This window comes from Vipera berus (genome assembly GCF_964194415.1).
Source record: "Vipera berus genome assembly, chromosome: 7".
NCBI classification, from domain to species: domain Eukaryota; kingdom Metazoa; phylum Chordata; class Lepidosauria; order Squamata; family Viperidae; genus Vipera; species Vipera berus.
The window spans coordinates 42,269,521-42,287,788 of NC_138209.1; the positions used below are offsets into that span (position 1 = coordinate 42,269,521).

Here is an 18,268-nt window from a genome sequence, read left to right on the forward strand (position 1 = left end):
ATTTGGTTCTGCTTTTGCTTGGAGAGAGAGAGGGAAAATAGATTTTACATTTACAATTTTAAAAGCTATCATTTCTGCTTTGTCCCCATCTCAGTAAGTTGGTTATTTATTTGTAACTTTTAGCCGTAAGATAACCCTTAGGTGCTACGGTAAAGGCTATATGGATATAGACTAATCAGCTTTCCATAGGGAACTTAATTTCATTTACGCTTCATTAAATTCTCTCCCTTAGGTGACTTTCAAAGTATCTTAAAGTATCTTGATAGGATTGTAATGAGCCTGGTATTTATAGGGAGGTGGGGATTCTCCATAAAGAAAGTCAATGTGTATGCCGACATCCAGTGTGGAGGAGGTAATGTTTAAAGGAAATTGCCAGAACTGCTACTAGATAAGGAACCTGCTATAAATTACGACTTTGCCGGCCGTACAGTATGATTTGCTATCACCAGCAATTTCTAGGCTCCTAAATCATTCTTGTAAATAATAATTGAAGAGCTGGTTTCCCAGACTTTCATCAATTTATCTGTGCTATTTCCCCATCTATTTTCTTCCTACTCTACTGTTAGGCAAGTCAGGGAGCCTGCTGATGGTGAACTGGAATAACTGCATTTTCCATAAAGGAAGAACATCATGTCAGTGAAAGTTTTTTTTTAGAGGGGAGGGGATATAAACAAATAATGTTGCACATTTTCCATTTTTCTATGAACAAACGTAGAAAGAAAGGCTTGACAATGGAAAATGACTTCCAGTAAATTGCCTGTAATAGTACCTGAAATCAGAATGCAGTCACAGGAAAATGAACTTTGTGTATCAACATCTAGGGTATTTTAGTAATCTTTCTCAATTGATTTGCCACACACACCCCAGCCCCGTAGTTGAATAAATAGAGTAAAAAAAAGGCCTCACATTCTCTTATTTAATTTATAAATTATAAAGAAATAAAAAGAAATCCTGTTCCTGCTCTCCCTTGTTCTTCAAAACAATCCACTGAAAGTAACTAGTCTTGAAAGAGTTTTTTCACCTACGGTCCCAGTTTCCTGTCTCTTAACCCCCTTCCAGAAAGTGGCTGTTCCTATTCTGAGAGCTGTAACTGGAGAACCCCTTCCACTGCTAGCCTGTGCAAAGATGTTTGAACTAGAAGACCATATCCTGAGATCTGTTCTTCTCAAGCTATTGTGCTGCACTTCTCTGCCTCCTAACTTGCTGGTTGCAAGTGTTCACATTATTTTCTGGCAGCAGGGCTGTTTGGAAGCAGTACGATATGGCCCATGGTCAGCATTTTGTCCTCTATTTTCTCTCTTCACACATACAGATACACACATATACAGAGCGATGAATGACTTGAATTAAGAGGTGGAAAGATTGGTTATCATTTTTGAAGGTAGTGCACAATTGGATAGGATAGTTAATACCATAGAAAAGAGGAATCAAATTCAAAACAATTTGATAATTGTAAGAGTGGGCTGAAAGTAATAAGAGCACATGTAAGTGCAGAGTTCTTTATTTAGACAACTGAAATCCAAAATACAGGTATTGATTGGGGGGTATCTAGCTTGGAAATAATATTTGTAATAAATATTATGGAACAGTAAGCAATTTATTCAAAATTAATGTGAGCCAGTGGTGTGATATATCTGCAAAAAAGGCAAGTGATGAAGTATAATTTCTAAAATATGGGAAGTGATCAATGTCTTTGATCAGACATCATCTCAAGTGCTGTGTTTGTTCTGGGCATCGTACTCTAAAAATATTGAGGAAATATGAGCTATATTCAGGGGTGGAAAGCCACAACAATGCTTTGGGGATTAGAAAGTAAATTGAATGAAAAATCTGAAGGAGCTGGTATTTAGCCATGAAAAAAAGTGAGTTTGGACACAACCCTACTCTTCAAATATATGAAAGCTGCTCAATAAAAAAATCAAGATTTGTTCTTTCTAATGCCAGACTATACAATATGAAGTGAACAATTAAAACTACAGAAAGGCAAAATCCAATACTTTATTTAATTAATTCATTCATTTTTATCCCACCCCTTTTTATAAATGAGGCAAGGCAGTCAACATGCCTAGTATGCCTTTTTCCTCCTATTTTTCCCAACACAGCAATGACCCCTGAGGTGGGTTGAGCTGAGAGGTCATTGACTAGCAGCTGCATTATCCCATCATATATTCTGAGTACTGTCTGCATGTTAGACTGCAAATTGACTCTAGTTGACTCTTGACAACTAGCTGGATTAATCGCTGCAGTTTTCTTGGCAACATTTCAGAATTTCAAGCACAGTATCAAGATCACAAGAAATGTTAAATTGCTTTGATAAGACCACATGTGGAATACTCTCCAGTTTTAGTTGCCATGATATAATGTTGAGACTCTAGAAAGAGTGCAAAGAAGAGTAACAAGGATGATTAGGGGGCTAGATGCTAAAACATGAATGCTACAGGAAATGGGTATGTCTAGTCTAACAAACAGAAGGAGCTAGGGATGACATTATAGAAGTTTTCCAATATTTGAGGGGCTGTCATAAAGAAGAGGGCATCAACATATTCTCTAAAGCATCTGAGGGCAAGACAAGAAGTAACAAATGGAAACTTATAAAAGAGAAATCAAACTTGGAACTAAGGAGAAATTTCTTGTCAGGGAAGAACAATTAATCAGTGAAACTGCTTGCCTCCAGAAACTGCTGTTGCTCCATCACTTGAGGTTTTTAAAAAGAGAATAGACAGCCATTTATTTAGAATGGTATGGGGTATCCTGCTTGAACAGAGAATTGGACCATAGAAGACCTCCAGGGTCCCTTCCAACTCCGTTAGTCTGTTAATCATGATCGTTGTAATTTGAAAATTTCTGGGCAGGGAACTCTATCCACCTGTTTTCTTCTTCAGCACAGATAGAAACATAAAGGCACATGTGGATACCAAGTGAGAAAAGCTAACCATTTTGGCCTGTTGAATGCTACCTGTTATTTAAAGGCTAATTAATGCATGCATCTAGTTCTATTTAGTACTACCATTGTAATTAAATTATGGGCAAAACATTGATAAAACATTAATAAAGCAATTAGTTTCTTGGATCAGAGCAAATTTTCATCCTGCACAGTCTTCTGCTATCAACAGTAGCCTGTGAGAATGCACTAATAAACTTGCAAATGTTGTGAAAGGCTTGCTTTTCTCCTTGCATTTAGGGTCCTTGGGTTTTAAACAGAAAGATTCAGGACACACCTTGGCAGCTGGTGTTTATCTTCTTTATGTACTTATGTGTTTTTTGTAATACGTTTTTCTAGGCTATACAAATATACTCTTTAAATAACTAAACAAATATGCAAATTCATGCATATGTACATACACACTGACTGTTCCATTAGAATGACTGATATGTTCTTCCTTCAATTTTTTTCAGAGTTATATACATGGAAGTAGTCAGGCACAGTTCGTTGCAGAGTCCCATATTATCCTCCTCCTGAGTATCCTTCAGATGTTGATGGCAGAAGCATGGCAAGACTGAGTCAGAATCCACAGTTAAGTGGAATTACACTGACAGTATCTGCCACTGAAGTATTTAACAGGTATGGAATTCCCTACCTATTAGCTTGGTACCCTTTATTTTTGCTGCTTTGTTCCTAGAGAAAATCAAGCTTGGTTTAGTTTACTGTTACTACATAACTTTTCTTTTTTCTCAGTTCTAATGCTGTGCTGGGGACTTCAGCCCTTACAACTCTGAGAATTAGCTCATAATGGCAGAGGTCTTCAACTAAGTCAGGCATGTGAAACTGCCGGCCCATGGACTGGATCACACCAAAACCGCACCAAAACCGCACCCACCCCATTGCCGGCAGTGGGGGGGGAGTCGCGATACGTCGCACGATGTCATGTGACATTGCAAGTTTGACATGCCTGAACTAAGTGATATGATCAGTTGGTAAAAGTTGTCTGTCCCAACTAAAAAGTAGGTCTCAGACACATGTCTTACACACATACACACAAGAATGATCTTGCAGTCAGGCACCTAACCCCATGCATCTAAAAATACATACTGAACATTGTACTTTGTCTTCTCCTGGTTTGTGATCTTGTTCATATTCCAACATTAATATAAACTGAGGAAATTAAGAGTTGTTATAATTTTGTATATGTGTCTTTCTACATATGTCCACATGTATGTTGGGTTTATTTTTTTTATTTTTACTTTGATGAATTAATGTTTTTCCACCCTGAGAAGATGGATTTAAATATACCCATAATATAGAGAGGGCCCATTACTGAAATGAACCTTATCCCCCTAAACAGTTTTCTCTGACACAAGCTGATTCATTTGCTACAGCAAGGCTGCCTAGCTTTTTTTTTTTTTTTTGAACCAAAGGCCACAATTGATCTTCAGGAAGGATGCTGAAGATTGCACTGCAGAAACAGTGCTGGGGGGGGGAATAAAAGTATTTAATTATAAAAATGTAAGTAAGTATATTAAATTATTACATGAATTGATTGATCCATGTTTTGTCCCTTTTAAACATTAAATTTAGCCCACAGCTTTAGAGCAGCTCTGGCAGGCCATACTTTGTTTACTAGGGACCACAATTTATTTTTAATGTTATGATTGTACACTGAGGATTGTATTCCAGACAAAGGACAGTCAGAAAAATGGCATTAGATTTAAAATTTCATATATCCAGAAATCAAATTACTGATGCTGTTTTCTTTCTGGACTTGGCACTTCATTCCCATAGCTGTCTAGCTTATGCTTATTTAATAATTTTGAATAAGTATGTTTATTCAAAGTAATTTTTCTAATCAGACTCTTGATAGAACAAACAACATTACATATCACCTTAAGCTATCTTTGAGCAACAATCCTTGAAGGGCTTTTCAATAGTCAATAGGGCTGTTTTATTAAAATTTGGAATGCATTGGGGTTTCCCAGACAGTTTTCATACAGAGTTTGAATAAAATTATTTCTATTAACCTTTTTATACAAGCAATAATATTAACTGCCCAATTAATACTTTCTGATATTTTTTTAAAACACATATACAGTACCAAGCAATATAACCAAATAGTACTATTTATCTTCTCTGTGGAGTTTACAAAAAATTATCCAAAATAACACAAATTTAATAATAAGACAGCTCACTGATGAATATACTAAAGACTGGTTATTTGAAAAACATAGGCTTGCATTTAATTTGATTAAAAACATATGCACTAAAAGTGCTTACATTTTTCTGAATTTTACCCTAAAGTGAACAGCAAGACTCTTATCTTTGTCACTAATGCAATGCATATTGCATGTGTTGCTTATTGAATATTCCAAGTATGCCTTTGCTAAATCTTATACAGCATTCAGGAAGTGTCAACCTCCAACTTGAATATCCAAATAAAAGTCCAGGATCATTTCCATTCCTGAAAAGCTTACTGGTTTATTGAATACATGGCCTGGTATAGGCGAAGGAAAACTAACTCTAAAATCCCTAGGCATCAAACCATAGCAATGACATTCCCAGCCAAACCCCCCAGATGTCCACGTAAACAAATTCTCTTTGTTATGGGAACTGTCTGCTATTTGCTTCACACCTGCGAGAATGTCTGAAAGGTTTCCAGACAGCCATCTAGACAGCAAACTTCCGAAGAACTGGAGAGCTTTTGTTTTTCTAACTAACCCAGTCAAAAGCATCATCTCCCCCGCCCCCCACTCTAATGGCAAGATAAAAACAAAGAGGCCCGCAGCTGCCAAATTTTCACTCTTGACAGGAAGTCAATTCACTGCATTTGGATGCATTGTCCAAAGAAACAATTTATATTGTTTTCTCTATGACATCAGTGCTTGAAGAACAGAAGTGTTTTCTGTTAAGCTTATTATAATAAGAAAAGCTTTGCTAGACCAAGTTAAAATTATATCTAATCTAGTCTCCAGATTGTAAATCTGGTAAGAAGGTTATTTGTTCTCTAAGCCAGAGGTCCCCAACCTTTTGGGCACCAGGGACCGGTTCCATGGAGAAACATTTTTCCACGGACAGGAGAGTGCGTGGTTTTGTACGCTGCCTGCATCCCATGGATGGGGCTTTGCTTGTTTGTGTAGATTGGTTGCTGGCATGCTGGGGACCGGGGGTTAGGGACACCCACACTAAGCAACCAGCAGTCAGAAACATTCTGTGTATTTAGTAATTATCATTGCATAAAAGATAGTAGATAAATAATTGCTTTAAATATTTTTTTCATTTGGAAAGGTTGATTCTCTAGAACAAGTAATTTCTGTAGCAGTTCAAAGATAATTGGTTTACAACTTTATAAAAACCAGAGCCAAAACATTTGGTCTGATAGCTTATACAGTAGTCTTCACACAATCCTAGTTATACTCAGACAGACAACAGGTATCCTTTCTTTATGTCAGACAACTATGAAAATCATTTTCCTAAAGGCTGAATTATTATTATTTTTTTATTAACAGCCTTGGTAACTTTGGGACAAAATGGTGAAGTAATATAAGAATCAGAGACTTTATTTATTACCTAGCAGAGAGGGGCCAGGCAGTAGATACCAGAAGAAGCTTGGCCTTTTTCAGGTACCAGCAAATATGTTTCAGTTCTACCTATAGACAAATTTTTATTAATGAATTGATTTAAGCTTAAAGATCAATTTAACCTTTTGTTTATTACAGCTTGAAATAAATGTTAATTGTGTTTACATGGAAAAGGAATATTTATTTGGATATGTTTGTGCATATACATACACATTCATACACATAAACACATACATACAAATGCGTGCGCACATACACACGAACAGAAATACACCCAGGTTTTTTGAGGAGAGGGATAGCTTTCCATAATGAGAAGAAAGATATTATAAGAAAATAACTTTTCCTCTGTGCAACTTCATACCCTCCCTAACTGGAACAAAATATGGGAAAAGCTGACTTTGAAGTAAGTTTTTAAGGAGAATGTTGTGTGTTATAAATGCAGCCTGCTTCTGACACTTGTTTATGTTATAGTCCTGCTACGATACAGCAGAATGGATACCCACACAACTATATCCAAAAGTAGCTGGCCACTCAACCGCTATAGCACCACCAACACAAGCTGTGAAAATAAGTACTCTTTATAAAAAAAAATCTCAGAAACAACCAACAGACTATTGGAATCACAAAGCATCACCGGAGCACACAGCCCAACTACACCCCTCCAAATGAAATGTTTGTAAGCAAACAAAACAAGCTCAAAAGAACTAAGGACTCTACAATTCAACCCTGAGTTGCATATATTCTCTTCTATTAGAGCAGGGGTGTCAAACTGCCAGCCCACAGGCCGGATGCATCATGGTGGATCTGCACCTACCCCATTGCTGGCAATGGAAAAATAGTCGTAATACATCACAACATGTTAGATGACATTGTGAGTTTGACATCCCTGTATTAGAGTCTTTTAGATTGTGAGCCTGAAAAGATAAATGATATTTGTAATGATACTGTAATACATTCTAGAAATCTTTTCAGTTGTAAAGCAAAATAAAAATAAATGATGTCATATTATTATGTACTTCAGCAGGGCTTTGCTGCCAAACAGTCTGAAATGTTAAGGTATTTCAGTTGCAGGGTATAATGATGAAATGCACCAGCCCAATGTTGAGAAGATGTGAGCTCTTTTGGAGCACTTGAAATCCACAGACAAAAAACAAGGGAGCTATTGTTACTCGTACATAAATGCTGGGCAAGGATTTTTCAATGGCAGCCACAAATAGGTGTGCATGTTTAAGCCAACTGTGCAACACCTTGTAAAGGTAGCAGGTGAATCACTTAACTTCACTTTCCTCAGAGTTCCTTTTGTTTTCTTAGCAACATGCCCTAGGCAATTCTGGGTATTGCTGGTATTCAAAAAGACAGTTTCAAAGCATGTTGTTGTAAACACACAGGAATTCTGCCTTCTCTGTCCCTCTTCTGTCTCTCCTGCTATTTCCAATCAGCATCTTTTTGTAGTATTAAGTGTCTTGCATATCCTGTTGATTTCAAAGCAAATCCAAGGCAACTTTATCAAATAATATTCATTTAATGGTTTATAAAGCTGGCTTAGGGCTCAAGAAACCAGTTTTTAGTTGCACATTGGCATTTTGAAAGACAAGCTTTCCAAAATGTTAGATTCTGTTTCCACCAGTGTTAAGATCCCACTTATTTTCCCTGCACATGGAGCATCTCAGGACATATATTTTCAAAGCAGAGGTAAGAAACTCACACTGGATGCACTTTGGGAATTGTCTTTAGGTTTGGATTACTTTTAATCTGTCACTTTCAATAGCAGCGTCTTGCCGTTTTTTCCTCAACATCTGTTCTCAATTTATCTTCAACAAGTAAAGCTTTGGGTTTTTTTTCCTATAAGCAACAGTCACTTGTTATCAAGTGCAATGGAGAATGAAGCTTTATGTACTGTAAACATATTTGTCACCAGCTCAGTTGAATGATCATTGCCTGAAGGTGCTGTATATAATTTCCCACAAATAATAGTTTGTAGATTTAGGCAGACTTAATATCAATATTTTGGGTGCCCTGCATGGTGTTTGGTGTTTCTTTTTAAGAAAGGCATTAATAAATCATCCCTGAAGTGAGATGCACTTGAGAAAAGTTTAATGACTAAGAGGTGGATGAGTGGGTGAATTTATACAATCCACGGGGAGGAATTCTGTGGCTGGTTATCTTTGCAAAGATTTATTGGTGGTGTGCTTGCAGGATTTAGATTGTCATCAGTTAGCACTGTCTTGATGTATTTCATATCTTCAGTATTAGCTTTACAGGACATTTCTTTGCTTTAAATCTTTGTGGGAAATGAGGCAGAATCTACTTTAACTCTTTGGGACACTGCATTTAGTTACAGAAGTCAACATCTCCTGACCGTAAAGAATATTTTGGATTTTAAGGGAGGAAATAGCATGAAAGATATTTCAGAATTTAAACAAGAAAATCTCATGTTGGAATTTATTGCCTGGAGAAATAATAGTTTAGATAGAAAACTAACAGATAGGTAATTGGATTTCACTACAGCTAACAAAAAATGTCCAGTAAAGCCCAATTTTAGCTTTTTTTAAAATAGGATAGAAAATTTCCATAGCAGTATTCCATCATGGAGTTTGTAATGAACTTAAAAGTACTGTATGTTGTAGTTCAAATGCTAGGTTTTTGGTTTTAATGTGGCAGCTTATAAGTATATATATATATATGTGTGTGTGTGTGTATATATATATATATATATATATATATATATATATATATATATATATATATATATATATATATATATATATATATATATATATATATATATATATATATATATAGGAAAATCCAGTTTTCAAACAATAATAATAAGCTAAATTCCAAAATAGAATTCAGGTTGACAACATCATTCCTTGGCCTTAATTTGTCAGCCTTCTAAGCATTAGAAAATATATTTTTTTTATCTTGGTTATCTGTTATTTCCTATTTATATGGTGTTTTAACTGTTAGCTTCTATGATTACACATGTGGCCATATAAATCTGAATAAGCAAATATTTAGTTAGTAAATGGCAATAAGTAAATAAGTTTGCATGTATTACTTCATGTCCCATAGTATGTTCCTAAATAGCACTAAAAGTAAGATAAAATTTTACTACAAACATGTATCATTTTGCTACACATTTCAGCCTAAGCCTTTCACAATCCTCACTTTGTTTTTTTTAGAATCAGAATACTTTTCCTTTAGGCTTTCTCAACATATTTACCACCATATAAAAGTTTTCAACTTTTTCTTTTTTTTTTTGCACTCTTTGCAACCCCACCCCTAAAAAAAAATCCCAGACTGTGAATTACTTGTAATTTATAATTTGGATAAAAACTTAATAAGACCAGCTTACTATCTATAGTTATACAATAGCTTGAGTGTTGATTTGTCTTCTTTAATGAAATATTAAACAGAAAAGCAACTTTCACAAGACCACCACATATGCATTTATTTTTTTATTACTTTCTGCAGCACATGGAACATAATCTAGAAGCCATCATTTTAAACTTCCTTAGCATGAAATACTTTCTTTTAAATATTTCAGTTTTGGCCAGAATTAAACAGAGTGCTTTTGCTGTGTCAAATGGATAAACATAATGTCATAGATGAAATGTTTATTTTTAAATCCCATATTTCTTTCCAATCCATTCAAGAAAGGTGTTTTCATTTCTAATAGAATGTTGTAAGTTTTTTTAACTTTTCTCACCATTAGATGATAAATTTAAGTAAGGAAGATGATCTTGACAGAAATGTACCCTATAGGTAAAAGGAATGAAACTTTTTTTTCAAGTCAGAGCAACAACACTGAAGCAACTCATGCAGGCACCATCTTGATTCATTGGAGTATAAGAACAGGACTGAAGTTCAGCACTTTCAGACTTACAACTTTATGTTGTTATAGGTAAAGGTAAAGGTTCCCCCACACATGCATGCTAGTCGTTTCCAACTCTAGGGGCCGGTGCTTATCTCTGTTTCAAAGCCGAAGAGCCAGCGCTTGTCCGAGGACGTCTCCATGGTGGCGCAGTGGGCTAATGCCTCCTTAAGTAACACCAGCTGCCTGCAATTAGTGCAGGTTCGCATCCCACCAGGCTCAAGGTTGACTCAGCCTTCCATCCTTCCGAGGTAGGTAAAATGAGGACCCAGATTGTTGGGGGCAATTAAGCTGACTTTGTAATAATGCCGCTTGGGGGGGGTGTGTGAAAGCCCTAATAAGCAGGCATATACATAGAATGAAGGCTACTGCTAAGCTTGTAAGCCGCCCTGAGTCTTCGGAGAAGGGCGGGATATAAATGGAATTAAAATAAATAAATAAATGACTAGACGCCAAAGGCGCACGGAACAGTTATGTTCCCACCATAGTGGTCCCTATTTCTCTACTTGCATTTTTATGTGCTTTCGAACTGCTAGGTTGGCAGAAGCTGGGACGAGTAACAGGCGCTCACTCTGTTATGCGGCACTCGGGATTCGACCCGCCAAACTGCCGACCATCTGATCGACAAGCTCAGCATCCTAACCCACTGAGCCACTGCGTCCCTTATGTTATTATAGCCAATCTCAATAAAAAAGTACTTTTAGAGTTGATTTCATATCTAGTGGGGTGACATTTAGCCTAATTTCATACAGTATTTATTCATGGCTCTAATTGCCATATTCTAATTGCTGAGTCTGAAGTAAAGTGCAGATTGTGAAGTCTGTAAAATCATAAAAGTGCCAAATTTTCTAAGTTTATTTCTAATTGTTCTCCATTTAGGAATATGCCCATCATATATAAAACAAATATTAATGTCATTTCACTTCCCAATGAAGAAACTATTCAGTTTTATTCAGGGCTTTTTTTCTCATAGAACACTCAGAACGGCGTTCCAGCACCTTTTTTTACACACACACACACACACACACACACACACACACACACACGCTTTTGCACAAGCTATGCTACTCCCTCCAAACTCTTGCGTCCTACTTTCCTTGCTCGTCTTCCAAAACTCCAAACTAGGACGCGCTAGTTTGGAGTTGGAGAAGGCAAGCGAGAAAAGTAGGACACGTGAATTTGGAGTTTGGGAAGGCGGGCATCCGATGGCGACTGCCGGTTCGGCACTGTCAGCAAGAGAGTTTGCATGGGAGCAGGCCAGTGAGGAGCACATGGCAAGGCTACCGCTCCCTCTGCTATTGGTCAGCCCTTAGCAGGCAGTGAGCAGAGAGCAAACTTGCAGCGTGACAAACCCCCACGGCCTCGACAAGGTGCTGAAGATGTGTCTGCAGAGGAAGACCAAGGTTCATTCGGCAGCTGGTGTGTGTGTGTGCGTGTGCGTGCATTCTGTGTTTCACAGCCTACTTCCCTCGCTTGCCTTCTCCGAACTCCAAACTTGGAAGACAGGACTGGCGTCTTAAAAATAGCTATCTTCTCAGTGCACACATATTTGAAATGTTGGGTAGCATTGGATAGATTAGATTTTTCCTTGTTGCTAAGGATGGCTTCAAGCGGGAATGAGTCAAGGAGCCCAATAATCTTCTCTCCTTTCTCTATTTTTGAAAACAGCACCAGCCTTTTATGTTAAGGCCCTGCTCACTTTCCCAAACTCCAAACTCGTGCGTTCTAGGGCTGCAGAGTGATTTCACTCCCCCCCCCCGGCCGATCTGAACAGCAGAAGCATTTTTGAAACTTCTGGAGCTCACATCCCTGGCCATGAGGTGATTTTATGATGCTCCAGCAGCCCAATCTGGGCGTCGGAGACCTGCAAAATGCCTCTGCTGTGCAGATCTAGGGCTGCAGAACAATTTCACTTTCCACACACACACACACGGCCGATTTGGGCAGCAGAAGCATTTTGCAGGCCTCCGAAGCCCGAATCGGGCCATTGGAGCATCGCAAAATCGCCCCACGGCCATCGATGCGAGCTCCAGAGGCTTCAAAAACGCTTCTGCTGCCCAGATCGGCTGTGGGGAGGAGCGAAATTGCTCTGCAGCTGTAGATCTGGGCAGCAGAGAGAAAGAGAGATTGAGCCAGCAGGGAAGCAAAAGTGTAGGGAAAGGAAAGCATTGCAAAGTAAGCAAACTTACAAAAAGGGAATCTCTGTCTCTCTCACACACTGTCTTCCCCCACCCCCTTTAATATCATGTCTTCCCCCACCCACTTTAATATCAGTGAAGCTCCTCCAATGGACCATGACTCAGCGTTTGCCCCGGTCCCATCCCCCCTCCGCCGGAGACCCTCAGATTTGCCCCAGTCCTGCCCAGCTCCAAACAAGTGCCCCTGATGCAAGTGATGTTGAGCTGGCCACGCCCACACAGTAGACCATACTCATGCCAGATTAACAAGATGAGAGTTCCGGCACCTTTTTTTTTATAGAAAAAAAGCACTAGTTTTATTTAAAACATTAAAAGTTGAAGAAGTATGAGGTAACCAGTTAATTCCAAAATTTGAACTTACTGAGGAATTTCTAATATTCTTCACTTCTTTAGAAGGGACAAAAAGTAGTGGATTTTGTTTAATGATATATTCATACATTCCATATTGAATCAGAGTGTTAATTCTTATTATCTTATCAAGCCAAAACTATTATTAATATGGTTATTGTAAGATTTAATATTTGAAATTCCAAAGCCTTCTTTGCTATTTTTTAAATAGCAAATCTTTCTAAAAATTCCTGACTTTTGGCCTATGTGAATAATGCATTAATCCTCAGTTCTGGTGAAGATAATTGACAATGTTCTAGTTTAGAATATATGAATTTTGGAGATTAGTTTTTCTAGAATTCCAAAATTGTATCAGAATACAAGGACCTGTATTGGAGCTAGTGATATAGATTTTACATTGTAATTTTAAAAAGGTATTAAATAAGGTTTCCCACTTTCCCCAATATTATTTGCCATTTCATTGGAGCCTCTAGCAAAAGAAATAATAAAATGTTGACATACAAGGATTAGAAATTAAAATAAAATAAATATTTTTTTAATTTATAAATAAAAGTATTTTGTTGCTAATATTGCAGATATTGAATTTAACTTTAAACTAATTCTCTTGAACTAAGAACAATTTTAACAAGTTTTAACAAATTAATACAACCGAATAACAAAGTTGGAAGGGACCTTGGAGGTCTTCAAGGGTATATGCAGGAAACCGATTTCAAACAAAAGGTTGTCCAATCTCTTTTTAAAAACTGCCATTTTTTAGGCATTATAAAGTGTCTATGGCGATTCTCAGTCATTCAGGTCATGGTTATCCCAAAGGTGCTTTTTCTTTTTTTTTCTTTGAAGACGTTTCAGTTCTCATCCAAGAAGTTTCTTCAGCTCTGACTAGATCCTTCCATTCCACAACATCTAGTCAGAGCTGAAGAAGCTTCTTGGATAAGGAGCGAAACATCTTCAAAGAAAAACAAAGTCCAGTTGCCTTCTAAAAAAGCACCTTTGGGGCATTATCAAGTGGTACTAACACTTCACATGATCTTGAATCTGTCCCTCTGTTAATGCAGCCTTGGACTGTGTTAGCTGTTTTGGTGGCTGCAGCACACTGCTGGCTCATATTTAAGTACCGTATTTTCTGGCGTATAAGATGACTTTTTAACCCATGAAAATCTTCTCAAAAGTCAGGGGTCATCTTATACGCCGGGTGCTGAAACTTTAGGGACAGGGCTGGCTGGAAAACCTGGAGCGGATCTCCCATTTGGTCTGTGCAGGGAAAGCGGGACCAGTTGGAGAAGAAGCTGCAGTCTGTGATTTTTTACAGGCTGGGGTCTGGGCGTCTTTCCTTCTAAAGTTGAAGAGCAGCTGCAGTCTATCCCAGCTTGAAAGGCAGGTGGGGAATGAAGCAGCCAGAGCAGCTGCTTAGCTCTAAGGACACATTTGACTCAGGAACTGGGCAGACTGGCTGGAAAACCTGGAGCGGATCTCCCATTTGGTCTGCGCAGGGAAAGCTTTAGAGTGAATTAGGAAAAGTTTAATCCACTTTCACTGTTTTATGTTTACATGTTTGATGACAAACAGCCTTATGTTTATAAGTGACAGTTTTCCTACTAAGTACCTTCAAATGTCATAAGCATTTGAATTAAAATTACCATATTAAAATCAAATCTGATGTTTTTTTTTTAATTTTTATTTGGTGTGCGTTGGAAGAGGGGTAGTCTTATACGGCGAGTATAGCCCAAACCCTATAATTTAACAGGAAATGTAGGGGGTCGTCTTATACGCCCAGTCGTCTTATATGCTGGAAAATACGGTAGTTGTCTGCTAGAACTTCTAGATCCCTCTCACAATTAGTACTGTTGAACCAGGTGGCGTCTATTCTATATCTATATTTTCTTGCCCAAGTATAAAACCTTACTTTTCTCACCACTGAATTTCATTTTCTTAGACAGTTCTATGTTCCAAGTCTTAAAAACTTTCTGCATCTTGAGCCTCTCCTCTGGAGTGTTGGTTATTCCCGTTAGCTTGGTATCATCTGCAAATTTGATGAGTTCTACTTCTAACCCTTCATTTAAATAGTTTATAAAGATATTGAATTCTAGGCCTAATACAGAACCTTGAGGTACAGCAGTACATACTTCCATGTAGATGCAGTTCCATTACTTTTTCAATTAGTTAACTAATTATTGCAGATTCATTGTTTGATTATTTATTACTGATTAAGTTTTATAACAATTTCTTTATATAAATATTTCTATGACAATGCAAAATATATTAAGTGAATGATCAAAAATTCAAATTTGAAAACACTCTTTCAAATATCCAGGGATTGAAATTCCTAAAAATTTGGACTTATTATTTTATTTGAATATTAAACAATTAATTATTAGGACAGATAAATAAAAAGAGTGGTCAAAAATAAAATTTCATAGCTTGGTAAAATAGTAGCAGTAAAAATGTCTATGTTCTCACTTTTATCTTTTCTAAACAGTGTGTTTGTGCATGTGGCTCAATAAACAGCAGAAAATGAATAAATATACCTTGAATATTTCTATTTATGTTAACCTAGATCTGATCTTAAAGAAAACCCTCAAACCTCCCTTCCTAAACCTAAAAATAATCAGAAAATCCTATTTTTCAAGCAAATAGCTTGTCAATTATTCAAGGAAGAAAACCAGGCAAGATACCTATAAATTGGCCATCCAGACTTTTGCAAGAAAAATACTGTAGTTCTGTAGCATTCCTACCTTTACATAGCACAGTTCCTTGGAGAGTAACTGAGCACTCCACAAAATACATTGATGTTTTATGTACTTCCTTGCCTGTTGTAGTGTGGCTACTGATTGGATTAAATCAGTCAGGCAGCCAAGAGGCTCTGTGAGATTGTCTTTTATTCCACTGAATTGTACAATTGATCTTCTGCCCTATTCTTCTCAGACGCCATCCCCAAAGCCATTCCATCCTTCATTATCTTTGCATCAACTAAAAACACTTGAAAGTATATTCATTACTTCAAGCCATTAGTTTATGTAAGACAAAAGGAAATAAAGTCAGAAGGAAAGTATTATGGCAGATAAAGGGAGGGGTGATACGATAAGCATGAGGAAACACAAAGAAAGGTATAACTGCTGAAGTCTGAGCCAATGGCTCCCCAAAATGAAAGTTCCTGGTTTCATATGTAACTAAAAGCACATTCAATTGAATGTCTTTCCAGTCATCTTAAAAAAGGTAAAAGGTTTCTCTTGACTACTTGTGTGCAGCTCTAGGGGGCAATGCTCATGTCTGTTTCTTAAACAAGGGAGCCAGCATTGTATAAAGATGCAGTTACCTTCCCACCAAAGTGGTACCTATTTATCTACTTGCATTTGCATGCTTTTGAACTGCTTGCAGATCTTCAAACCAACCATATGAGGATCTTTAAATGAAAATTGTGCATTTATGTCCTTAACACAATACTCTATATTCCATAAGAGACAACTTGTAATAGTGCTACAGTATGTCATCATGTAAATATTTTGAAACAGCCTTTCAATCATAAGGGACAGCAAGCAAATTTGGGCAGTCATCTGACAAAACGCAACAAAGCAGGAAATAAAGCAAAGTGGTTAAACCAGTTAATAATAATGAGAATAGAAAAAATGCTTTTATATAAATCCATAGGTTTTGATGACTGTGTTTTTGTTTGGACTTCTGCAGACCGTCAGTCACAGTTTTTTTTCCCCAGAGGACAAATCAATGTTTTATCATCTCTGGTCAACAAACCTAGACAACTGGGTGGGTGATGTTTGTGTTTGTTTGTGTTTAAAGTGTAATTGTGTATCTCTGTCTCAATTTTTATTATGGTTTCTCATTTTCAAGCTTTTCAAAACCTATTTTCTCCAACCAGTTTGATTGGTACCTTTCTAAGCAGCCCAGGTGTTATCTGGCTGAAAAGGAAAGATCTGAAAATCAGTGGTCTGTCAGCTGTAGTTCCATATTATGCTTGTTGTGACTGAGGTGGATTGAAATGGGTTTTAAAATCTTTACCTTCACGGATATGATGGTTTTAGCAAGAGTGTTTATTCTCTGCAGCAGAGATCATTTGAAATAGTCCAGCATTGTAAGAACTTACTTTGATGAGTTTCTCTAAAAACAATATGATTATTTTTTTTAAGATAAGAACCATGGTGGTTGAAATTCACACTGGAATTATGCACTCCAATTACTTTTAAAGGCAGCCTGATTATCACTGAAATTATGTACTCAAGGTTCCAATCCATACTGCTTTAATTCCTCTAAATAACGTATTCTCTTTTTGCACAAGATGTAGTTTTCACCTTCAATAGTTTTTCAAAATCATTCAGAACTTGCAAATATTAAAATGTTTCTTTCCTGTTTGATGACAAAAATATAATTTTAACAAATATATGAAGAAAGTGTAACAGATTCTATTGAATAAGTTTGGGACTTTCAAATGCAATGTATATATGTGAACGCTAACTATATAATAATAGCAATATCACTTAGTTTTACAAATGTCACCATATTGCCCACAACAATCTGGGTTTTCATTTTATTGATCTCAGAAGGATAGAAGGCTGAGTCAACTTTGAGGTGGTCAGGATTAAACTCCTGGCTGTGGGCAGAGTTAGGCCAGAATACTGCATTCTAACCACTGCACTACCATGGCTCATATATATGTTGGAGTGAAGATTGGAGAAAGAACCATAAATAATTTCAGGTACGCAGATGATACAACACTATTGGCTGAAAATAAGGGAGACCTGGAAAAAATGATTTGGAAAATCAAGGACGAAAATGAAAATGTAGAATTGAGTCTTAACAAAGATAATGACAACAGCTGCAGATGGACATGAGATGTTTAAAATCAACAAGGAGGAAATTGAATTAGTTCAAGAATTTATCTTCCTTGGATCAAAACTTGTTCATGATGGCAGTTCTACTCCTGAAATCAAATGCAGGATAACCTTAGGCTGCACTGCAATGGTTAGCATGAATATGATCTGGAAAACCAAAGATATTGATATAAATACAAAAAGCAAGCTAGTTAGAGCAGTAGTCTTCCCTATAATGATGTATGGATGTGAGAATTGGACACTAAGAATGGCTGATCGAAGAAAAATTGACACCTTTGAACTGTGGTGTTGGCATAAATTATTGCATATACCCTGGATCAGAATAACTAACAGATGCTAAATTGTATAAAACCAAACTCATTATTAGAAGCTACAATCATAAAACTACATCTGATTTACTTTAGCCTATGTCATGGACGCAGTGACTCAGTAGGTTAGGACGCTGAGCTTGTCGATCAGATGGTCGGCAGTTTGGCGGGTTGAATCCCGAGTGC

The 18,268-nt window shown here is 37.0% G+C and overlaps 1 protein-coding gene across 1 annotated transcript in view; it reads left to right on the forward strand.

Annotated features, from left to right (window-relative positions):
• Positions 1-18,268, forward strand: part of TUSC3 (tumor suppressor candidate 3) — a 142,902-nt gene that overhangs the window by 109,734 nt on the left and 14,900 nt on the right. The window contains exon 7 of the mRNA XM_081332959.1: positions 3,397-3,460. Within this exon, the coding sequence (XP_081189085.1) occupies positions 3,397-3,460 (64 nt within the window). The remainder of the gene's footprint in view (positions 1-3,396; positions 3,461-18,268) is intronic.